Source organism: Nannobrachium achirus (assembly GCF_963921795.1).
Source record: "Nannobrachium achirus genome assembly, chromosome: 1".
Classification (NCBI taxonomy): Eukaryota; Metazoa; Chordata; class Actinopteri; order Myctophiformes; family Myctophidae; genus Nannobrachium; species Nannobrachium achirus.
The window spans coordinates 76244423-76270546 of record NC_137810.1 but is presented as its reverse complement, the minus strand read 5'-3'; the positions used below and the strand labels follow the sequence as shown (position 1 = coordinate 76270546).

General features: G+C 41.4%; 1 protein-coding gene across 1 annotated transcript; it reads left to right on the top strand.

Moving 5' to 3' along the window:
- Positions 1-1004: 1004 nt before the first annotated feature.
- Positions 1005-20700, top strand: LOC308302853 (uncharacterized protein; the record flags this gene model as incomplete). Its single annotated transcript, XM_080747171.1, has 4 exons — positions 1005-1621; positions 13954-14070; positions 15098-15792; positions 20596-20700. Exons 1-4 carry the CDS (start codon positions 1483-1485, stop codon positions 20698-20700), a joined length of 1056 nt encoding a protein of 351 aa, XP_080603297.1. The 5' UTR covers positions 1005-1482.
- Positions 20701-26124: the final 5424 nt, after the last annotated feature.

The following is a 26124-nucleotide window of genomic DNA, read 5'->3' as shown; positions in this document are numbered from 1 at the left end:
AAAGTCCTATTTCTGACCGTTGTGTCTTTCTCTGGTTTTGGGCAGACAGAGATGAAAAGCTTTCCACGGGTTCTCAGAACAGTGCTGTTCTGAGAGTTGACGAGAGTGACGTCACTCTCGGATTCCCGTTTTTTTTTTCAGAGTAAAAAAAAAAAAAAATTCAAAAATTTTTTTTTTTCAAAACTTTTTTTTTTCAAAAAAATGCAATGCAGAGTCAAAAAAAAAATTCAAAAGATTTTTTTTTTCAAAAACTTTTTTTTTCAAACTTTTTTCAAAAAACTTTTTTTTTTCAAAAACTTACTTTTTTTTTCAAAAAACTTTTTTTTCAAAAAACTTTTTTTTTTCAAAAAATTTTTTTTTTCAAAAAACTTTTTCTTTTTCAAAAAACTTCTTTTTTTTCTGGAAAAACCCCACTAGATGCGCCCCTGAGCAAACAGAGGCCATTTTGGTATTGCAGCTGGAGAGCCTCATTATAGTAGAGCTAGAACAAACAAAAAGAATGGTCAGAGTGTTTTTTGAGGGTTAAAACCTGTCTAAGACTCAATTTTGAGCATATATTTATACAAAAAATATAGTTTTAAAAGCATGGTGTAGGCCCTTTAAGATGACGAGGATACTGTGTGCTGCAAATGTCTTCTGTGTGTAGCTAATGCTGCTGCATTATTTTGTTTATTTATATGCAGAAATAAATCATGCTAGTTTCGGCTAACGTGAAACACAGTCTCCTCATCATCTTAACAACGCAGAGCGTAGCGAGGGTCTGCAAGTTAGTTGGCCCAGACAGCTAGGTTAGATTACAAATGAATCGTGTTAGATTAACATGCAAAAATCACAATACAGTAAATTAATGTTAGATTAGAAATGAATTGTATTAGATTAACATGCAAAAATCACAATACACCTAGTAAAATGACGGCGGGGCAAACACTGCATACACTGTAGCTAGTCTACAAACACATAGCCTAGTTGCAACTTGCAACCTAATTTACCTTGAATATCGTGGATGTACCCTTCAATCCAGTTACTGTAGCCCTTCTTTTGGATCCTTTTGGGGATGTTGACACATTCGTCTGCCCATTTGTCAATTTGGTCAAAAGAAATTGCTGGAACAGAACTAATGTTTGCCGACCATCGCTCCATGTTTACAAACTTTTCCAGTCTCAGACCACGCTCTGATCAAAGCGCTTGCTACTCCAGGACGTGACGTAAATCCAATATGGCCGCGGTGTGAATATGGTCTATTGCTCGTCATGGGAATCTATGGATGCTGTAGACTCCTTCCCCAGCAGGGGGCGATAACCCTCCAGGTCACTAGTCTTTACAACTGACGTCATGTGACCCAGATGTCCAATGCATTGTTTACGTTAGGAGCTGGGTTGCAAACCACCGAGAGCTAAAGTTCAGCTAACGGTGAATAACGGTAGCTTCAGGTTGTAATGAATGGTTCTAACGGGAGTTTAATCAGATTGTTATATTGTTAACATGACGTCACTGCAAACGCTGAAGGGTTTGATCAGCCAGCGGCTGTGCGTCGCTGCTGAGGAGATCTTTATCCTGGTGGAGAGGATTCTGACTGAATATGAGGAGCTGCACACTGGCGGAGCAAGTCAAAACTGGGCCGGTAAGCAAGCCACGATGATCCGCGATCATCCGCCGACGGCTGCCTTTGTGCCATATACAATAAGACTGCGACCCAAAACAGTTACAGACCACTATCTGACTGGACATAGCCTATGTATAGGCCTACACACAATAGTATAGTAGCACAGTTTTTATACACGACTGAGCTGCTCAGTCTAAGTACAAGCGCATAGCTCTGGTCCATGCAGAGCGTCAGCTGCACTGACCCACTGCACAGCCAGGGTGTTACAAGTCATGTTTCCATAAACATATTCGAATTTGGGAAGAGAATGATCAGAAATGCGCATTAAGACAAAGCGAATTTAGCCTGTTTCCATTTGTGGGTGTCATTCGAAATAGCGACGGTCGCATGAGCCGACTCAGCGTGGTCCAGCTGAAGCGTTGCCCACCTCCGTGCCCACCACTGGTTCTGTCGGAGGTTGTCTGTCTTTGCACAACAGTCTGTAAAGAGCCACAGCTGGCAGCCTGGCACGTTGTGAAAAACGGGAGGAATGTAGGCTACACACGGTCTGTGTCACTCCGTGTGTAACAACCGGTTTGTACAGAGGGACAGGGTCGATGCTGAATGTGGCGTTTTAGAAAATCCATCGTCCTCAAAAGCCAGTGACCTTGCAGTCATCCTAGCGGGGTCAGGGGCAGCGCCACTGGGTAGTGGCTTTAGTTTTGAAGAGTCCGGAGCGTTGTCATCCTTGTTTCGACTTCCTTCACTTTAAAAGCGACTAACAAGAAAAGAAAATCACACCCGTGTGAACTGAGCGGTGGTTTACCCCCCCCCCTTCCCCCCTGTGTGTGTGTGTGTGTGTGTGTGTGTGCGTGTGTGTGTGTGCCTGGTCTGGCCTGGCCTGAACAACAGCGCCCCTCCCTTAACATGTGTGGTCATAAAAGGTACTGCAGGCCTGCAGGCTACATACAGACACGCACACACACACACACGCATACACACACGGCCACGTATAGGAGACGGTGTAACCACTGCTCAAAAATAGATTGATGGTTATGTTGTATGTCTGTTTCTAACTATGTAGGCTATGCAGCTTATTGTTAATTGCGACCGTAGTTTGCAGTTTAGTATGTGAACGGTTAAAGCTGGTCCGAATGTCCGTATCTCTGTCTCTAACGCCTGACACTGTGTTTCTATGGGTGTGTCGCTCTAACATCATGCTCTGACATCACTGTGATGTCTAGGGAACCACTTTCACCAGAATAGGATTGCCGCTCTGACATCACGCTCTGGCTTCACTGTGATGTCACACTAACAGAATCCCTTTTATGCCCATAAATGGAGTCCCCTGATGCCATCAATATTAAGCATATCTAACAGGACTTCATATGGGAATGCCCATATATGGAGGCCACATACCACACTAACGGCTGGTTCTACAGACAGGGATCTCCATGTATGGGCATACAAGGGTATGATGTCAGATGTCATAGACATCGTAGGACTTTCACATAACGAATAACTGAGTAAGCATGTTTGGGCTCTCACAGCATATCTCCATACAGTACATGCAGTAGTGCTTTGGGGGCCGGACGCGACCGGACGCCGCGTGGCCGGAAATATTTCCCCACATGCACGCGCACGGACGGCACCGACCGGTGCACGACCGTGTAAACGTGTGCATAGTGCATACCCCCCCGCGAAAGCCGCGACAACCCCCCACCCCGCGAATCCGCGATAACTACAAAGCAATACTTTAATCAGTGGCTACTGGCTACTACTATGCATAACAGGTTTCTAGTGGTGAATGTGTGAGCGTCCTCAAGCCTCTATTCATATGGATATATAGCCTACTTAGGTTTCCAGCTGTGATTGCATGTGCATGTGTCGATGTGTGTGTGTCCTCATCCATTACTGTGGTATTTAGTGTTTGAGATTCGTTCAAGGCAAACTTTCTCTATCCTACTGCAGCGCTGTATTTTCTAAATGAATTTAAAGAAAGTAGGACATAAAATCTTAAGTAACAATGCAAATGTAATTAAGACTAGGCACCAGAAAACTATTGTTTTCCCACCATTAGATCTGCTGACATCCTTTCTGTCTAAATAGCCTCTAGAGGCGCGTGCACGCGCGTGCACGTGACGTCAATAAATGACCGTCCGCCCGGAAAAAAAAAATCCCAAAGCACCACTGAGTACATGGATCTCCATATATGGGTACCAGGGGTCTCCATATATGGGTAACTGGTCCGGCATGGTGAGAGAGACAGACAGAGGAGAGACAGTCTTGCCCTTTCTCCACGTCCTTTATAATCTTATATTACATCTAACTGCAGCCAGCAGCGGTAGGTAGACACGACCAAATGCAGCACTCCAATTGGCTAGGACTGATCACGTGGCACATGCAGCACTCCAATTGGCTATAACGTCCGCCCAGTCCAGGGGATCTTAACGTCCGCCCAGCCCATGGATCTGTAACTCTACACCAGCACATATAACAAGCCTGCAAGCTGATCACGTGGCACACAGAGTTTCTAACCGGAAGTGCGTCCGGCGGTCAAATATGTCCGACCGGAAACGTGCGCTGCGGCACAATAGTTCCGCCACAATAGTTCCCCCCCCCCCCAATTTTTTTTTTTTTTTTTACTTTATTTTATTTTATTTTTTTAACTAGATGGGAGCGGCCCGAAGGGCCGCGACCCTCTAGTTAGTGTACAAAATGAACCAAATGGGTCCATAAGGGTGGCCACTTTTAAAACCAATTTAAATTCAACTAGGCTTTAGAAAAGTCGGTCTAGGTCAGGGGTTCCCAAACCTTTTTGTCTCAGGGCACCCCATACATATATTTTTTTTAATCCGAGGCACCCCTACATTCACTCCCAGCACCTTATATTTATAGCATATTGTCGATGTCGGGTGGAAATCTTTTATTTCCAAAACCGTTCGTTGTGTATTTATCATCTATAAAATATACTAAAGTAATGAAAACAGCCAATCTACAAGCACACAACGCCTCGCATCGCGAGGCGATGCGAGGCGTTGTGTGCTTGTAGATCGGCTGTTTTCACTATTGTCCGACAGTCTTGTATGATGAAGCAGGGCTTTGCTTTAACAAAAGACGCACACATTTGAAACTTGGAGATACGAGGTTTCTGCCCGACACTGGCGATATTTTAGTGATTATGTTGCGAGGAAAACTTTGAGATAATAGCCATTTTGGTTAAAACTTTGTACTTCAAGTTTAAAATGATACTAAATATTTGTTTCAAGTAATAAAAAAATTCAAATAAATTCCAAATATTATCAAATGATCTCACGGCACCCCTGGACTGCCGTCGTGGCACCCCAGGGTGCCCCGTCACCCACTTTGAAAACCCCTGGTCTAGGTCACACCTGAGGGGGTCTGTCCTTCTTGCTGCAATAGCTGAATTGATCAATGTACAGGATGACTTTAGTTCTTCACCTTTTCATACTCTAATTTCATGGATGTATGTTTCTATAGAAAGCTATGTATTGTCACTTTTTCAATAGTTAAAGTATTATATATTGGTTAAAGCGTAACTTTATGTTTTAGCTAACGTTAGAAAAATGGGTTCCAGTCCTCACAGTTATAGGTTCAACAATGTCAATATAGAACAACTAGAGAAATGTAGGCCTGGGAAGGGAACCTGGTTCACTGGCAACCAGGGAACCAGATTTTTGTCCAGTCTATTTTCAGCGAACGTAATTAGCTTGAACAGTAGGGGACACTTATCAGTTTATTATCTTAGCCCACAATACAAATTATATTTCTGTCTGGAAGGGTATACCATTTTTGCCAACCAATTATTTTTGTGAGAAAAAAGTCAACAAGATAAATAATATCTACCTGTTGATCTTGGAGCTTGAACATTTCATTCAATGTATCTACGACCTGTCCAGTTCTCGATGCTTCTTCCCTAAATATGGCCCTCAAGCGGGGAGTGTGACGATCCAGCTCGCCATAGGACCTGTTGGGCAGGTTCTGGTTCGTTACCTGCTGGAACTCAGCATAGACCTATAAGAAAAAAAGTAAAAAAAAGAAAACAGAGCAAAAATGTTCAGATGCTTGGTAGATATTTCTTGTGTCGGCCATATCCCTAGAGTTCAGATTAGGGATGGGACTAGGGATGGGTATCGTCTGCGATACTTTTAATGGTATCGATTGCATGACGTCGATACTATTGGGTATCGGTTCACGTGAAAACGAACGATACCTCGTTTCGATACTCTGGAACGCACCACTGGCCGGTTGCATCTGTAACAGTTGGGCTACTGAGAGTTTAATGACTGCTTTAGTAGGTTACACTCGTTACTGTGGAAAATAGCCGACAATAGCCTATAATGTTTATTATTATGATGATTATCCAACGTCTATACTCTCCGCTCCACCACACTGTGTGATCATCATCATCACCTGCTGCAGTAGAGCAGTTAAACTTAAATAAAAAGTATCGAAAATGGTATCGAAAAGGGTATCGTATCGATTCCCAGGTATCGAAAAAGGTATCGTATCGATTCAAAGGTGAACGATACCCATCCCTAGATGGGACGATAAGTGATATTATCGTTTATCGTGATAAAAAAACACTCACGATAATCGTCCTCCGTCATACACTGGGATCAATAATCACCTTTCATTTGCTAGGCTGCATATCCGGTACCACTTAAACCCTCTATAATTGGTAAAAGGTACTTATAATATACTGTTCGTACTTGATATACTTACTTTTTTCACTCTCTATCAAATGTCTTTGCCAAAAAATTGCCGATCTACAAGCTCACAACGCGTTGTGTTGCGATGCGTTGTGAGCTTGTAGATTGGCTATTTTTTGGCAAATGTTACTCCCCAGAATAATGGATTTTGATTGTGATATGAAATCTTCATATCATCCCATCCCTCTTTCAGATGAGATTAGATGAGGCTTCGTTCTCCATCCCCTGGATGGGAAAGCAAATCAGGGCAGCTTAATTTCCAAGCTGTAGGATTGTACTGGTTAGCTCTCATTTGTGAATGTGTGTAACCGTATGGGTGTAAAGCAAGCCATCGGCAAAAAAACAGCATGTGCTTACTGAACCTACCTCAGACTCCATTCGGAGAGCAGGCCACTTGTCCATGATCTGTCTCACCGGTGCGTGGGTTAAGGCTGCACAATTAATCGCTTTTAAACCGAAATCGCGATTTGGAAACTGCAATTAGCAAAACGCAACGGTGCATAATAATCGCAAAAGTGATTTCTGTGTGACGGTGGCTCCCCTCCTCCGTCCCCTGCACACATGTGAAACTTATGGTGTGTCTTAGGGTGCATTTTTTTGCCTTGATGAAAGCAAGGCAGCAACATATGGTACTTTCTTCCTTGACAATAATGAGAGGCAGACAATACCATTACTGAAATCTTTCTGAATATAAAAAAGTTGTATTTTGCTAATAAGCAAAATACAAGGGAATCTTTTGAAAATATAACTGAACTGAATCAAACCATTTGCATGATTGCCAATTTGCCTAGTTATTAATAATCAATTTCTTTTTAAACGTATTACTCAATAAATATTCAACGGAAGCTTCGGAAGCTTGACTTAAGGTAGTGAAGTGATTTTATTTGGTTAAAATAATTTATTATATCAACCTTTTAACAAAAAAAACTATCACTTATCCGACCTTAAAATAAATATACAAATATTGTGAATAAAATCGCAATCGCACTATTAGTCTGAACAATCAGATTAGATATTTTCCCAAAATCGCGCAGCCCTAGCGTGGGTAATCACTATGCCCTGCCGCCACAGCAGCGCAAATGTGGTCTGCATCATCTTACAAATGAGGGGTAGGTTTCTCTCAGTCTTCTGAACTTCTTCAACTATGTTCTTCCTCAAAAGCTCAAGACTTGCCTCATCCTATCCTTGGGGACAGTGGCGTAGACAGGATTGGACCACCGACTAGGCCTGCGCCCATCTGGGTGGGCACAGGTGGGCATAGTTGAAAAAGAAATCGGGGATCCTGGTGCAATTTGGGTCGGGTTTCTTTGCATGATTAAATAATCAATCAATGCTTGTTTTTGCCTTCAATTTCATAATACAAATAAAAAAATGAAACCAATCACTCATTCAGTTAATAATACCTACTATGAACAGAAAGAATGGATAGTGTCAGTTCCTTGCGTTAATTCTGCTTCATTGTCTATTCAAAGAAATGATTTGCAATGTGTGGCATGCCATTTGATCATTTTCATTCATTGCACAGAAAATACAGACTTGATTAGAGTAAAATTACATAATTCTCTCTATAATAAGTAACTGTAGATGATAGTTATATCCATCAAAGCTTTATAAAGCCAATCAAAGCTCAGAGCTTCCTTTGAGAATCAAATGTCGGGAAATAGACAGATCTATGATTGAATCCAACTGCGGTGTCTTTCTTCCTACAGATGCAATGCTTGGCGCGGTGCGCCACACCCAAAAATGATTTACAAGGTATTCATTTACCTTTTATTTAATTAATACTTATGCATTAATACTTACTTCTGCCTTCAATTTCCCCATTAGGCCTAAGGTGTATTAACACTAGGTGTCAAGGTGACCCTATGCTTGACCACCGTGTTAAAAATAAAATCAAGCCACTCCCTCAGTTAATATAACTAGTCCTTACCCGTTCAAAGATATGAGCTCCGAAATGATGTGCAGTGTGTGGGTTATGGGAGGCCTAAGGTGTATTAACACTAGGTGTCAAGGTGACCCTATGCTTGACCACCGTGTTAAAAATAAAATCAAGCCACTCCTTCAGTTAATATAATAAAAGCTACATAGTAAGATACTTCATAGATTCTTTCTAAATCTAAAGAGCAATCAATGACAACAGCTTTTTTTTTAATCTTATAGTGGCTTGTCACTTTATATAGCATACAGTACGTTTTAAATGTTAATGTGAGGCATCTTATCTTTCCACCGCCCTCCTTTCTCTTCAACCACATTTTCATGTTCTGTGTTGACAGAAAACTTGACAAACTGGTTGTCCAGTCGACATATGTCATTCCACTAGTACAAAGAGGGCGGTTGCAGTCGCCAGCTTGTCACTGTCTGTCACTAAAAGAGTGTCTCCTTGAATCAAATATGAATGAGGCTGGTTTGAGACCAGGGTGAATTAATTATGACCTAGTAAGAGTGACTCTTGTATGAACAGTGATCAACTAAGGACTTTGCGGATGTCCTCAATAGAATGAGATCCCCTTCCACATACCTGCCATTGTTCCCTATTGTGTCGGAACAGAATCAGGTAGGCCTACAGGTATATCTTGACATATTTCCTGGTGGGGGATGATGACAGTCTTTGTTGCCGTGGTATGGATACGTGTGCTAACAGGTGTTTCTGGGATACGTCACGTGTCAATGAGTAACCGGTGTGGTAGTTGTGTACATTGAGCCGCCTGTTTGTTCACTCTCTCTACTTGTCCCTGCCCTCTCTTGTCTGCCCGTTGGGACTCCACAGAGAGAGGGAGAAAGAGAATAGGAGGAGCATAGGAGGACTGCAGGTTTTTTTTTTCTTTTATACTTTATTGTGTCAAAACATGCACATCATAACATTCTTCAAAACTATTAACATGTTATGTCCTTTTTTTGTTTTTAAGGACATTTTGACACATTTTTATGTATTTTCTTTTTCTTTTTTTTCCCCCCACCACCACATAGAGCAAAGAAAAAAAAATCCACGACGGCTTTATGGCAGAAATACTGTTTTTATTAGGCTGTGATAGCCTACAAGTTAACACACCAAATGCAAACTGCCGTGGTGTGGCCTATACTTAGCCACCCTTTAGGCCTACATTGTTATGAAATGTATAACAGTATACAGTATATCAACCAAACGAACAAAAAAATATAGAGCAGAAAACTCCAGATTCAGGAAAAGGCTGCTCAAGGGTGCACAGAGGACGCGGTCGCTAAATCACCGACCGCGTTGCTAAATCACCGACCGCGCCGCTAAAGCGAGCGACCGGGTCGCTAAATCGACCGACTGGGGCGCAAAATCTTCCGACCGGGTCACTAGATGTACCAACCGGGTCGCTAAATCTACCGACCTAAAACTGCAGGCAGGTCGGTAGATTTAGCGACCGGGTCGGTCGATTTAGCGGCGCGGTCGGTGATTTAGCGACCCGGTCGCTCGATTTAGCGACCCGGTCGCTGAAAACTACCGACCACGTCGCGACCCGGTTGTAGGTCGCTAAATGATCTCGCTCCTACTGAGTACCTGCTCTCTCTGGCTCTGGAAGCTAAACATGTTTTTTGCAAGCAATCCTAAGATGTCATGGTCCCTTCTCAAGTTCAAAAGCTTTCCAGTTTTTTTTTTCATATTCTGTACCATTCTGTATTCAAGTACCAGTTCAACATCAAATGAAAACTTGGGAATTGGAAATGGACCTGTTGGCCACCGTTGCACATGTTCTGGGGATGAGCTATCCGACAGTATTTCAGGAGATGCAACAGAAATGGAATCTTTTGACAGTACGATGTGTACACCAGCTTTTTGTCCTCAATTTGAACTAGTTCAGTACGGTTTCCATCAAAGCCTGGGTCTCCATATTCTAAGCTGAAGTCAAGGTCTAACTGTAGTTGTTCTTTTATGATCCGAATCTGTGTATCTACAGAGGCTGGCCGTGAGTTGAGCTTTCATTTCCGTACCCGTAGAAGCATCGGTTGAGGGTCTGCCACCGCACTAAATAATAAGAAAAACATTTAAGAGGTTAAAGGAATACTTTGCTATTAACACGCATATCCACATTCATAGTGCAGTGTCTGTAGCGGTTCAGAGTAAACCTCTTCTTGAGAGATTCACCACTTATCTGATCAACTTTACAGTCTACAATGCACTTTCTTGGCTTCTAAGCAATACAACCACCAAATGTGAAGTTGATCAGACAAGCATTTCACAACATGCATGTGCCTGTCTAGAGCAGACTGGTCTGATTCTAGAAAACCACTCATCTAAACTTCTGACAGTGTTAAGTCGATGAGACGAACACTTCGAGATATGTACTTTTTTTGACGATTGAATGTACTTGTTACATTGGTAATGTAGTTACATTCCTTGTATGGGCACACCGCTAGTCTCGTGTTTTTTTTAAATGCCTTCTCAAATGATCCAGATTCAGAAAAAGGCTGCTCAAGGGTGCACAGAGGACACTTGAATGACACATGCTCCTGACCCTGACCTGTACTAGTACTGCTAATTTCAGCATTGTGGTTGCGACAAATTAAATCCAAGAGTCTTAAATGTGCACATGCAATCCCCATACAAGCATGGCAGTGGACTGACTCCTGAATATTGACTGTGCTGCAGCCTATAATTGTGGGCTCGCCTGGAAGGCGAGCACACGTATGTTATCTTCATTATTTATTTGTTTATTTATATATGTGTATCTCCTCAAAACTTTGGCGCGATTCATCTCTTAAACGCTTACACCTTTCAACACCATTCAAATTTTTATGTGTTCAGCTTACTGAGGACACGTGTGCTTGTATTTTTGGTTTTGAAATGTTTTGTAGTATAAATATAAAAAAATAAAAATGTTTAACTTTAAGCACCCAATGCATTTCCAATGGGATTAGTGAGTGAGGCAGAGGAAAGAGACCCATGTTTATGTTAAGTCACTGTGGCTGCAATATTCACACTTCAGATATGCTATTTATATCATTGCGTTCACACAGGTCTGCTCTCTGATTTGATCCAAATATCTAAGCTGTGTGATGTATAAAACTATAGTTATAGTTAAAACTATAAATAAATGTCCCTCTCCACTCTACTGATTACACAGCTGTGATCAAGAATCAAGTCCGGGCGATGGGATGTAAATCCCATAGCCATATATCCTAGAGCCCGCAGGGACAGTCAGCCATATTAGTGGTTGTTGTTGGTTGTCAGGGAGATATCAAAACCAATGCATTTCCAAGTCAGATCCACAAACACAATAAAAGCCATGCTCCACTCCTCAGTCTGGAGTGGCCACATAGAAGAACGCCTTGGTTATAGACATAGTGGAGGACAGATGTGATCTGGGATTGTTAGCCTACAGTATATGCACTCAATATACTCCACTACAGTTGGAGTCCATTTGACAGTTGCTGGTTCCCAAACACAGAATCAAAAATGTAGATCTAGAACACATAGAATATGTACAGTACAGTAAGGTTCAGTAGAGTACAGTAAAAGTACAGTAAGGTTCAGTAGAGTACAGTAAAGTACAGTAAGGTACAGAAAGGTACAGTACAGAAAGGTACAGTAGAGTCCAGTACAGTAAGGTACAGTAAAGTACAATACAGTACAGTAAGGTACAGTAGAGTACAGTAAAGTACAGTACAGTAAGGTACAGTACGGCACAGTAGAGTACAGTACAGTATAGTACAGTAAGGTACAGTAGAGTACAGTAAAGTACAGTACAGTAAGGTACAGTACAGTAAGGTACAGTAGAGTACAGTAAAGTACAGTAAGGTACAGTACAGTAGAGTAGAGTAAAGTACAGTACAGTAAGGTACAGTAAGTTACAGTAGAGTACAGTAGAGTACACACACACAGGTCCCTCATCTTTCTTCCCAGGCTTTAAACAGCCATAACTTCAGTTCCCAACATGCTACTGGTCTCGAACTTTTGTTGTTTGTTTACCCGTCCACATTATATTTTAATTTTATTTTGATTTAATTGTCCATACCGTTAAAGGACCAGGTCACCTCTGGGACAACCAGATCTTATTTTATTGTTGTGTGGGACACGATCAACACAATCCTGTAATTTCTTGTGTTCAATCTGTGTTTTTAGATATTTTAGTATTTCAGCATGCTACAACTGGTCATATGATGCTTTGTAGCATGATATTGCATCATCTCATGCATCATATGATGCAAAATGCATCATATGACCAGTTGTAGCATACTGAAATACTAAAATATCTAAAAACACAGATTGAACACAAAAAATAACTCAACATTGTGTTGATCGTGTCCCACACAACAATAAAATAAGATCTGGTTGTCCCAAAGGTGACCTGGTCTTTTAAGTTCATGTAATAACACTGCTTGTCTACATTGTATTTGCATTACCATTTTACGTCAGTAAAATGAAAGAGAGCATTGCCTGGGAACTTGACACTTTTACTATTATTGTTTTGGGTTGGAAGCGAGCCCACACTGTTTCGAAGGAACAGTATTTCTAGTGTTTGAATAATATTGTGCTCGGACAGTAAAGGGCACTGAACCACCGGCATTGACCTGGAAAAAACTAAACAAAAACATGTTTCCGTGCTTAGCAAGGGGGGCGGGCTGTCTCCACATTGCCAATACTGTGTATGGTGTCATGTTACAAGCTGACCACATGTCAGTCAGTCATCAGTGGAAATAATTCACATCCCACGACCAGCCGCTGCACGTCTTCTCTAACTTTATTGAATAGGTCAGGCAGGTATAGCTGTCTTTGAAATGTACCTTCTATCTGGCAGCTCATACTGTGGATCCAATTTGGCCACCACGTCTTTCTTTTCCAGTGTGTGGAAAGACACTATTCCCTTCGGCACTGGCTCTTGAGTTTGGGCCTTTGTCGAGTAGGTTAGCGGGTGGTTCTTTTTTAGATGAGTTTTCAAGTTGGACCATCTTTTTTGGTCCGTGCTGAACCCGTGCCGGACAGTTTAACTATCAGTAACCTCAGTAAAACTATGCCTAAACCTAACCCGTCGAAAAAGCGAGATTTCCCCATTCTAATGTGCAGTGCATGCAGCTTGCCTGCTTGTTATGATTATTATGAATACTAAGCCACACTGTGGATTGTGAAAATGTTATTATTAAATAATATAAATTATATACGTCTGACTGCAGTGACTTGCTGCTGGCTGCACACTCATCCTGCAAGTTTCTGCATCTGGAAAACAGCCGATCTGCAGGCTCAAACGCATCGCGGATGTGAGGCGTTGTGAGCTTGTAGATCACTTTTGGCACGGACCACGCTGTGATGATGAAGTAGCCTATAAGCCAGTATTTACTTGGTAATGTGTGTGTTGGACAGACGAGGCTTGCACAGACAGTGCACTGCACACAACCGTCGCAAAATAAACATATTATTATGACAATTAATTATGAAAATGCGTCTGGCCCGGGCCCGGCCCGAACCCTCGGGTTCCGACCGGCCCGTGGGTTTTCGGTCAGGTATCCCAGCTCTAGTGCACAATGTACATGTGTATGCACTATCAAATGCGTGCAGTGGCGCACATGTCACGTGACAGGCGGTTAAGACCTGATAAACGTCTTCCTAGTGTTTAGCATAATGTGTAGATTAGCTTAACCTTATTAGTAAAGTCCTTGTTCTATTCATCATTCCAGATCAGTGTATGGAGTCCAGTCTGCAGGTGAAGATCAGTTCTCCAGCCAGGAATGTTTCTATTAAACAGGAACCTGAAGACCACCTTAAACAGGAACCGGAAGACCACACGCATCTCAGTAAGTTTCTAACACTTTCTTTTTGTTCTTTCATTGGAGAAAAATTAGGCCGGTAGCTGCTGAAGGTACTGGCTCACTTTCTCCAATGAAATTATCTGTTATCGATATGAATCGATACCCGATTCATCGATTTTAGCAATCACAACGTGACTACATTGATGCATGTATCACCGAATCTATCTAAATGTACGATGAATCGGGACGGATGCTTTGGTTGTAAAATAATTAATGGGTTCACTGAAGCTTTGCATTCAAATTCAGTGTGTACTAGCCTGCTGCAGAAGACTCAATGATATAACACGTTTTTACTTTAAAAGTAATAGGGTCCACTTCTCATTCAGCTCATCTCGCATCTTCTATAAGAGTGCTGCAACGTATCAAACAACAGCCACATTATTTTCAGCAGAGCGCAGTCAGCCCACCTTCAAATTTAATTTTTAGAACAGGGGTCTTCAACGTTTTCAGGCCAACGACCCCTTAGTTGAGAGAGAGAGAGAGAGAGAGAGAGAGATGAAGCAGGGACCCCCCACTACCCATAGTTTCATCGTTTGACGGCAAATCATCAGTGTATTTTGGATCCATGTACATTTGTGTTTCCAGATATTTAACCACTTGAACCGTCAATACTTAATAAAGTTGACATTTCACTCTGTACTTAGGCTCCTCTTTTTAAGTCTCTACACCAAACCTCTTTGCCGAAAATAGCCGATCTACAAGTTCACAACGCCTCGCAGCGTGAGGCATTGTGAGCTTGTAGATCTGCAAATTTTTGGCTAAAGTTCTCAGATTATGGACGTTAGGGTTCAAGTGGTTGATATAAAACACAAACAAACATTTGGAGGACCCCCTGTAGTAACTCTGAGGACCCCCTAGGGGTCCAGGACCCCCTGTTGAAGACCTCTGTTTTAGAAGATGTGATTAAAGAGTAATCTGTTGGTACTTTTTCCAGCCACTACTCTGCACTGAGGTACTGCAGTGGACGTAGAAGATTCAAAACGTTTAGTCTCATTGTATTTTTACGCCCTAGACTTCCTGCACATCCCTGTGTGTAAAGCGCAGGTTTCACCTGAAGAAGAGTGGAGCTCCAGTCTGGTCCAGGAGGAACCACAGCCTCCACAGATTAAAGCTGAGCAGGAGGAGCTACTACAAAGACCAGAAGAGGCTGGTGGGTCCACATTGACATTGCTAGCAGTCAAAAGTGAAGATGATGATGATGAAAACAGAGAGACAGAGGCTGTAGCCAGCACCTCAACTGAACACATGAAAACACAAGCTAATGTAGAGGACTGTGGGGCATCACAACCAACTAGTGATGGCCAGCTTCTCTCTTCGCACTGTTCTGAATCGGACACTGAAGACAGTGATGAGAGGGAGGAGACTAGGGGAGATCAGTCAACTTTAAATACACTGAAATCACACATGGCACAACATGTGGGAGGACAGTGCAAGCTGTCCCTCGACCTCCTGAAATCATCAAAACAATCTCACTCCAAGAAGGGTCACACAGGGAAGAAAAGTTTTAGTTCTACAGCGTGTGGCAAAATGTTTAATCAAAAGGCTCAGCTGAAGACTCACACAATGGTCCACACAGGGGAAAAGCCCCATGCTTGTAATGTTTGTGGTAAAGGCTTCATTAGAACAAATGATCTAAAAAGGCACATGAGGACTCATACAGGCGAAAAGCCCTTTTCTTGTACAGTATGTGATAAAGGCTTTGCTGACGTGGGTTATCTAAAAACACACATGAGGACTCACACAGGGGAAAAGCCCTATACTTGTACAGTATGTGGTAAAGGCTATGGTCAAAGTGGTGTTCTAAAAGCACACATGAGAACTCATACAGGTGAAAAGCCATTTTTATGTACAGTCTGTGGTAAAGGCTTTGCTCAAGGGGGCTATCTAAAAACACACATGAGGTCTCATACAGGTGAAAAGCCCCTTTCTTGTACAGTTTGTGGCAAAGGCTTTATTACCTCAAGTGATCTAAAAATACACATGAGGACTCATACAGGCGAAAAGCCGTTTTCTTGTACAATATGTGGCAAAGGCTTTATTAGAACAAGTGATCTAAAAAGACACGTGAGGACTCATACAGATGGAAAGCCTTTGAAGTAGACACACAGAGACACATTATGATAATTCAGTCTAAACCAGGATGACAATGACAAGGATAATTAAACCAAGGAATAACATAATCTGGCAATGGCAACATGATTGAATAAAATAAACATCACACATTATTTGTTTATGGATTTTAGTGTAATATTGTGTATGGATCTTCATTTCGATTCAACACGATGCACACATCTGATTTATTTGTATTATCTTGCATTATTTGTAGAACAATATGAGCATCGGTTTCTGTGCACATTTGCCATGATTAAAAAAATCAAAATAGCAATTACATAATCTGACACTATCAACATGACTGAATAAAATAAACATGATTAGTTTATTGTGAATGGTTTTTTTTTAATCTTGTGTACTTATCTTATCTTATTTTCTATTTGACGTGCTGGAAATGCAAAGCGACTTGCAATAAGCAAGGTCATGCTGTACATCAATATATCAGCCTCGATACATAAGGTGTAGGTAGAGCAAGCACAAATACCTCATTCAATTTAGGCTGATGTCTGACTCTGAAGATGTTTTTTGGTGTGATGGTGAGGACAAAAAGAAGACGACCTACTAGCCTTCGTTTTTCACTGTTATTACATCAATGAAGACTAATTGAACATTAAAATACAACTAATTGTTTAAAAACTGTCATCTCTGCCATTAAAAAACAACAACACTGTATATTTAGTGTAAATTTGTTTATTGCTTATTTATATGGTAATTTCAGGATGAAATTATAAGAAAAATGGGGGGGGGGGGGGGGGTTACGAGGCATCTAGCTTTCTGTGTGCCATATAGGGAGCTCTCGTGAGAACAGTTGCGTCAAGGCTGTGTGGAATGTCAGTACCGAACACATAATGTCTGCAATTGGTATCTAATGCTAACAAATGTTTTTATCTGTGTACACGTGTTCAGAACGGTTTGGTACCTATTTTTAGCCTTGCATTGTTGAGTTGATCTTAAAAGTAGATTAATGTGTCACTACCGAAACTGTCACCACCGAAACACAATAACACAATAATGTAATGTTTCGGTAGTGACATTATGGTTCCTCGCTTCCCCTTCACTTGGTTTCAAGGATAATTGCAAATTCTACCACTTTTTGTGGTCACATGTTCAGGTACTGGATTCCGATGGCTTAAAACAGTGGTAAATCAGTCAACCTTCAGTTGGCTCATGGACCCTGCCCACTGTTGTATTCTGAAACAATTAATTGTTTCAGAATTGTTGTTCACAACCCTGAAACAGTGGTAAATCTGCCAACAACCCACTCCCTCTCATAGTCTAGTGGAATTTCTGAAAAATGTGATTGTAAGAGGCATTTTGGGGTAAAAGTTGGGAACCAGTCTATTTTACACAATTCAAGAGTGCTGAATCTGAAAGAAATAGTTCCCAAGCAAAATTTTGAGTTTTTGACCTTCTAAATTTGCATAACAAAATAGCTGCCGAATTGTCAATTTCAAACTATTTCTTCAAGGGATATTTCACTTTCAAAAAACCTTTAGTAATTTTATCGTCTAATCAAGCTTTTGGGAACACCCAGGACAGTGTTTGAGTTGTTTGAGTCAGTTTAGATTTAGATATTTGATATTCATTTTATCAGACACGCCCCCTTCCTATACAAACCCATTGTAACTTCAAACTCCATTTTAACCATGATAGATTTAATGAAAACACCCGTCCTTTTTTCTGGTGACTCACGTGAGCAGGTTGTGTTTTGTCAATAACATTTTTCATTTATTTTTAATAATTTCTTAATTGTATTTAATTTTTTTCATTTTCCCAAATAATTATAGAAAATAAACTAAAAAGGTTATCGAAAGAACACTGCCTGTTCGTCTATTAGAAGGGCATCAGGAGTCACCAGAAAAAAGGATGGGTGTTTTCATTGAATCTATCATGGCTAAAATGTTTTATTTTTATTTAAAGTTGTACTATGTAACTTTTTTTATAAAACAAATCTTAAAATTCTCCTAACTATTAAATCACAAAAGTTTTAGAAGATCCGCGCCGTGAATTTCAGCCTGTAAAGCCTTCTCTATATGTAAACTGAGATCCTTGCCGTGGACCGGATCTCGCGCCAAAATTGCGTCATCACACTACCGGCCAATCACAGCGAGGGTTATACAACTGCCGGCCAATCACAGCGCATCTTGAAGTGGGGTCGCTATGGCAGCCATATTTGTTGTCGCCCGTTTGTACCATCCCTTCTCTAGGTAATTTCGCCTACCAGGCAGGGTGAAGGAGTCCGTATCTCTGGAATTACTGAACGCACAGGAACAAGGGACCCCTTAAAAGATAGATCTCAGCGAGGTGGAGGCAGACGCGGGGGTCTGAAGGTACGAAAAACGGACGAAAGACGCGGACGCGACCGCGGTTTGCTATAGGGCTAATGACCACTAGTTGGGCAACTTACACAGTATGGCTTTAAAAGGGATATTTCACTTAAATACAAAAACATTTTAACCATGATAGATTCAATGAAAACACCCATCCTTTTTTCTGGTGACTCCTGGCGCCCTCCTAATACACAAACAGGCAGTGTTTTTTCGATAACCTTTTTAGTTTCTTTTTAATAATTATTTGGGAAAATGAAAATAAATAAATACAAAAAATAAATTATTAAAAATAAATGAAAGGAGTTATCGAAAGAACACGACCTGCCCACATATTAGGAGGGCGTCAGAAGTCACCAGAAAAAAGGACGGGTGTTTTCATTAAATCTATCATGGTTAAAATGGAGTTTGAAGTTACAATGGGTTTGTATAGGAAGGGGGCGTGTCTGATAAAATGAATATCAAATATCTAAATCTAAACTGAATCAAGCAACTCAAAAACTGTCCTGGGTGTTCGCAAAACCCTGATTATATGATAAAATGATGAAAAGTTTTTTGAAAGAGAAATATTGCTTGAATATATAGTTGAAAATGTACAATTAGGCAGCCACTTTGTTATGCAAATTAGAAGGTAAAAAACACAAAATGTTGATTGGGAACCAGGTTTTTCAGATTCTTCACCCTTGAATTATGTAAAATGGCCTTGTTCCCCACTTTTACCCCCAAATGCCTCTAACCTGCTTATAGAAGGCCTTTTTTCAGAATTTCCGCCTGACTATCATGGTAAATGGCTTACGTCTTGTTTGTCATTCCAAATAAATAGATATGGATAATGAGACCAGTTGTCTTTTATAATGAATTACTGTTATTCTATTGATCCTCTGTTTGTATTTCACACAGTATTTTTAATACTGTGTGCAGCTCAAAGAGTTAAGGGTATTGTGCTATATATACTGTATTGTTACGGTAGTGACCATATAGTATTAATTTAATGCTATGGTCACTACTGCAACAATACAGTCACTACCGAAACAGTAAGGTCACTACCAAAACACCAGTTGTTTTATCAAAAATAAAGGATGATGAATTATCAACTATTATTTTATGATAATGATTGGTTAGGTGTATGTGTAATTTCAACTATCATTGAAGGTGCAATCAAAATAATCCATTACATTGTACAAAGAATATAGTTTTGAATTTGATGAATCTTAAAAATTCAACATTACAAAATATGTTAAAATGTTAATTTAAATGTACTTAATTATGGAAATCACCTACATTATTTGTTTTTAAATAACCTGTTCATGGGGGAATAGATGAACATGAATAGATTAATATAATTATCTTAATTCTGAAGGTAATTTCATCTGTAGTTTCCGTAGTGACACATTTTGGGAGAGGAAATATATCCCAAAAACCTATGAGAATGCAATATGAAGATTTACTGTGCTTTTACTAAATATGTGTTCCTTAGAACTGGTGCTACATGAAGTTATTCCAAAATAGCATACACATTTCACACAATTCCCAACTCTGAATTTGAACCAATTTGGTAGAATGCCCCTACTATTAACATTAACATTGTCAACATTTCTTTGACCCCTTCAGAATGAGATGACAAGGAACAAGGAATCCTGACAATTATACTAGTATAAAACATTTTGACGGTGCTGGTGGGCCATTTATAGTAAACATTTTCATTGGCCCACAGTTGGCCTAGACATAAACATTAAGAAAGAAATATATGCGTTTAAGACATTTTACTAATTGCAATCTGCACACCACCTTACCAGAATATAAAAGTAAACATATTTACTCAATGTGTCACAGTATGCAGTTATGCAGTAATTTAACAGTCCACCGAATGCCACCAAGCACACATGCATGCACATTGCTATTTTCACAAAATAATTTGAAACCTCGTTTTGAGTTTCCAGAATCGCCTGTAAAGTACCCATTTAGTAACTGGTCAGTCCTAATAGGTAATAGTTTTGCACATTGAACATAGAAGTGTTGACAGTCACTATTTTTCTGCTCCTAGACATGCTGCACATGGTTTTGTGTACAGAGGAGAGTCCCAGTCTGCTCCAGGAGGAACCAGAGCCTCCACACAGTAAAGAGGAACATGCAGAGATACTTCAAAGACCAGCGGAGCCTGATCGATCAATGTTGACATTACTAGCAGTGAAAAGTGAAGTTGGTGAAGACATCTCTTCACACTGCTCTGAAGTTGACCTCAAATCTGACAGTGAAGTCACTGAAGACAGTGATGATTGGGGGGAGACAAGTGGAGGTGTCCACACTGGAGAAAAACCTTTCCAGTGTAAATTCTGTAACAAGAGTTTCAGCATTTCATCTAACCTAAAGAGACACGAGCGTATTCACACTGGAGAAAAACCTTTTCACTGTGAACATTGTGAACAGAGTTTCAGACAGTCAGGTGACCTGACAAGACACCAGCGTGTCCACACTGGAGAAAAACCTTTCAGGTGTAAACTGTGTAACAGGAGTTTCAGCCGTCCATTTCACCTGAAGAGACACCAAGAGTCATGTGGCCTGAAGAAACATGAGCGTATCCACACTGGAGAAAAACCCTTCCAGTGTAAACTGTGCAACAAGAGTTTCAGCCGCCCATCTCACCTGACGAGACACCAACTTGTCCATAATGGGCAAAAACCTGTCCACTTTACATCGTGACATTAGTTTGCAGTGAGTCATGTAACCTAAAGAAACACCAGCTTATCCCACGTGCTTCGAATGTTATCATCCGATAGCATCAGAGATTATCAATTCTTATGAGCCGATTGTATGGAGCTAGTAAGGCCATGCTTTGCAGACTGAAGCGCTTATCAGCCGATTTTATGGACATGCTCAGCAGACTGAAGTGCTGCGCTTCATAAGTAATGCACATTCTAGTGGCTAAAGAAAAAAACGGTTTCCCAGCCACCCGACGCTACTGCTCACGCCACAGAAACCGCGACGGAGGCACGCCGTCTGAAGCGACCTTGAGCCCCGCAAGACACCGCCGAGCGAGCGTGTCGGCGTGTCGAGCGGTGGGAAGGTCGCATGAGCCGACTCAGCGGCGTTACCGAGTTATGTGCCGTTATGGACAGAATAGTAAATATTAGTCCCCCAGTATCCACATTGTCAAAGATAACACAACAAAGGGGGTTTCTGCCAGCTGCTCGGTAGCTCAGCAAGTGGCTACTATCACCATGGCCCCGTGTTGGCCTTCCACTCAGGGTAGATAACTATTCGAGTCAACATGTGTCGGCGCATGTGCACTAACACTCTGACCGACTCGGTCTACAGAGCATGGCCCTACTAGCTCCATAGAATCGGCTACATAAGAAGTGTTCTACCACTTTTTGTGGTCACATGTTCAGATACTGGATTCTGATTGGCTTAAAACAGTGGTAAATCAGTCAACAACCTTGAGTTGGCTCATGGACCCCGCCCACTGTTGTGTTGCAGTTGATTGTAACTAAATAACCTTGCAAGTTACAACTGTATTTTCTTTCATTTGTATGGTAGAATGGTAAATGGTAAATGGTGCATTTATATAGCGCTTTTATCCAAAGCGCTTTACAATGTGCATTACATTCACCCATTCACACACACATTCATACACCGGTGGCGGTGGAAACCATGCAAGGCACCAACCAGCTCACCGGGAGCAACTTGGGGTTCAGTGTCTTGCCCAAGGACACTTCGACATGTAGACAGGAGAAGCTGGGATTTGAACCGCTGACCCATGGAGCATTGGCCAACCCACTCTACCTCCTTAGAAGTGGTAGAAAAGCAATTTACCATTCAAGGGTCGTGGGTTGTTGGCTGATTTACCACTGTTTCAGGGTTGTTTGGCTTCGCCTTGTGCCACAACCCTGAAATAGTGGTAAATCAGCCTACAACCCACTCCCTCTCATGGTAAATGGCTTACATAATCTCCGATGATATCTGTTGATAACGATCGAAGCGGGTGCTTATCCACACTGGAAAAAAACCTTTCCATTGTAAACATTGTGACAACAGTTTCAGTGTGTAAGTATTCTAAAAACACATGAGCGTATCCACACAGGCTAAGCACAGAAGCCTAAACTGGAAACATAACATGGACAAATATGGAACGAGAGCAAAGCATATTCCTCCCAAGCACCACTGCAAGATAAAAAACAAGGGAGTGTTAGGTTTGTGCAAGCTAGTAACATTGACTTTAAAGTTCACCAGCCTAGCTCCATCCCCTGAATCGCTAGCCACACCCATTAAGACAATATGTTCAGGCGATTCGGAGTGAAACGAAATGAACATTCAGGCTGAGTGTCAGGATAGCGGCTTACCCCAAAATGACTCACTTTCTATAAATTACAGCAAACACGTAACCTTTTGGGTGAATAACTCCTTCAATCACTGTTTGGATCTTTTAAGGCATTGAACATTGTAAACAGAGTTTCAGCCAGTCATGTTCTATGAAAAAAACACCAGCCTATTCACACCATGGGGACACATTTCTCACTATAAATGAGCTCACTGGCAGGATCACTTGCTATGTTGGATGGGAGGAGGATAAAACACCACTTATGGATATTTTCGACTTCCTCAAGCTGTTGTAAACAGTAACCATTTATGTTGATCCTTTTATTTCTTTTTTTTCCTTCTTATTATTTATTTATTTACTAAAGGATGCCATCACACACAGTCCAGAGTGCGACAATAAGGACTGCCCACTTGTCCAGGGGCATGTTTATGTGTATTGCTTTGCACACACAAAATGTTGAAATGTACCAACAAAAAAAAAGGAAATTACAAAAAGTATTTGAAGTGTGCAAAGAAAACACTGGACTATCTCTCAGCCTGAGCAGCGCTCTAGACCAGTGGTTCTCAAATTGTTTTGGCTCGGGTCACTTTTGTAAATAACTTTTCCATCCAGGATTGATTTTGGGGTTTGTATTATAAAATACAACTTTTATGACATCACACATTGTACTTTACAATACAAACCACCAAATCAATCCTCCAGTTCTAGGCAACACAGAAGAGGGGGAACTTTTTTTCTATTTCCACACAACTCCTCTAAGATATATTAATGACATAGTTCAATATTGAAAATGGGTGGTCTTCCCCTTTAATGATACATAGACGGCAATCTAATCTTCCCCCATTGATAGATCACCAGTAAAACTGAAGAGAATATTTGTTTCCATTAGGACATTGTTTTCCATCATACATGGCATTTAACCTCTTAAACCCCAGCATTCCTATTATAGGTGCAAAATTCACCAAATATAGACGATCAACAAGCTCACAGCTTGTAGATCTGCCATTTCTGTTGAAGAGACTTGGTGTAATGTAGGCTGAAAAAGAGTAAAAGTCATGTCCCTTTTTTTACATTATGCATAGAGGGTCTAAAGCCTCTATTAGAGTCGGTACCGCGGTGAAGAGCATCCACCGCGGTGTAGTCTTTTTGAGTCATAAAACTACAACGTTACGTCATTCCTCGTGGTGAAGAGCTTTCCACCGCGAGTCCCGACACATCTCTCTGTTTTTACTTTCAGACAGATGGGCTCTTCACCCCGTTCACTGATTGGTCAATCTAGACCAGTCAGTCACGGTGAATAGGACTCCACCGTGACGGACTATGATGGCCTTCACTTATTTTCTGACTTGAGGTGGAAAGCTTTCCACCTCAAATTTGCGGTGGATAGCTCTTCACCGCAGACTCTGATAGAGGCTTTAGTGGTTAAACTGAAATTACATTGATAAAAGTATTCTGAAAGTATGTCTGAGATCATAAACCACATGGGACTGACACAGTATGTCTATATGTGGGCATTCCAAGTTACGGGCACAACATTGATGACATCATGGATCTCCATATATTATTGTCATAAAAGGGACAAGGACAGAATGGTTAGCACTGCTCAAATAGGTACAAGTAGATACAAGGATATTTGCAAGTGTGACTCGCCTCAAGGCAACCACACTTGCAATTTCCAATTCCATATTTCTAGTTCTTTTTGCATTATTATTGTGTAATTGTGCAACTGTACTTTTTTTGTGCAAACTTTAAATAAAGTATTCAATCAATCCATTTCATGTTTTTTTTCTTATTATAATATACACTGGTTAACTGAGGAGGGATACATGTATTATTAAATATGACTATTACACCAAATGTAATATAGGAGTGTGAATTAAAGATGTTTTATCAGGAAGGTGAAACAAACTATGATGTCTTAACATTACTCTTTATTTGGGATGTGGAACATTTTAGATTGTAGGCACAATTAGGAAGGCGGGGGGGGGGGGGGGGGGGTATGGATTTTTAGTTGTTGCAGTAATAGGCCTAAGTCACATAAGCGGCGTTTCCATAAAGCCACTTTTTGCGCATTAACGGCTTATTCGCAAAATGTTTTTATGGAAACACTTCAAAATGCGAATAAACTTCCATTATCCGCAAAAAAAGTTATCCGCTTGGAGGAGGAGGATTTTGATCCTTTATCGAATAAACTAAATGCGCATAAGTGAATGGAAACGGGTCAGGCAATAAATGCGAATAGATTATGACGTTCTAGGTCCATTTCCCCTGCCGCTTTACGTCCATGGTATAGCGTTAGCCCACAAAACAAACCGGTTGTTTGTTACACACGGAGTGACATGGACCGTGTGCAAATTCCTCCCGTTTTCACCTCCCGGAGTCAAGCCATCGGTGGCGAACCCTTCCTCATCACACGGTGTTGCGTTCCCAATCTACAAGTTCCAGCAGCTCGCATCCACGTTTCCGCGCCGCGATGCTGCAGGATGCAGTCTGCCCGGAGGACTCAACCGGGCGGCGGGGCGGCCGCCTCGGCTCGGGGACGCCCCGATCGGGGCGCCCCGGCCGGGGTCGCTTGCTCTGTGCTCCCGCCGGCCGCACTTTCTCCGCGGCGGTGCGTTGCGACCGGCTCTGGGTCGGGATGCGTGTGCAGCGAGTCACAGCAGTGCCCTCACGTCTCTCGGTCTGAAAAAATCAGCCTCATGATCCCATCCCAGCTCTGTGCACTGTGCAAGCCCGCGGGAAGTGTTTACAGCACGTTGGTTAGACGGACCCAGGCAGGATCTCCCCAGGATTTCACCAGTTTAATGGAAACGGGCTAAATTCGCTTTGTCTTAATGCGTATTTCTGATACTTCGCTTCCCTAATGCGATTAAGTTTATGGAAACGCCACTATAGCCTATTATTACCCGGCTTGGTTGAATGCTTGATTCTGATTGGTCGAGCGCTGAAATCAGCGGTGAATTATGAGCGTATAATGACCGCTCCGCTCTATAATTCACCGCTGCCTAATCAAAGGCTCAGAGCAGCTGCTGTATTCAGGCTGCACTGCGTGGATTTCGTGCCGTATCCAACATGTCAGCAATGTAAACAAACACACAGCGACATTTACAACCAAACGTTGCTCTGAAGAATGTCTTTAAAAACATTTGAGGCGAGAAATAGACGACGCAGTAACAGAAATGGATTCTATTTGATCAGCACTTCCTTGTTTTCCAAGGCGACCGTGTTGCGCTCGGGGGGACGCACTTTCAGCCGTCTGTAAACAAGGAAACACTTTGTTTT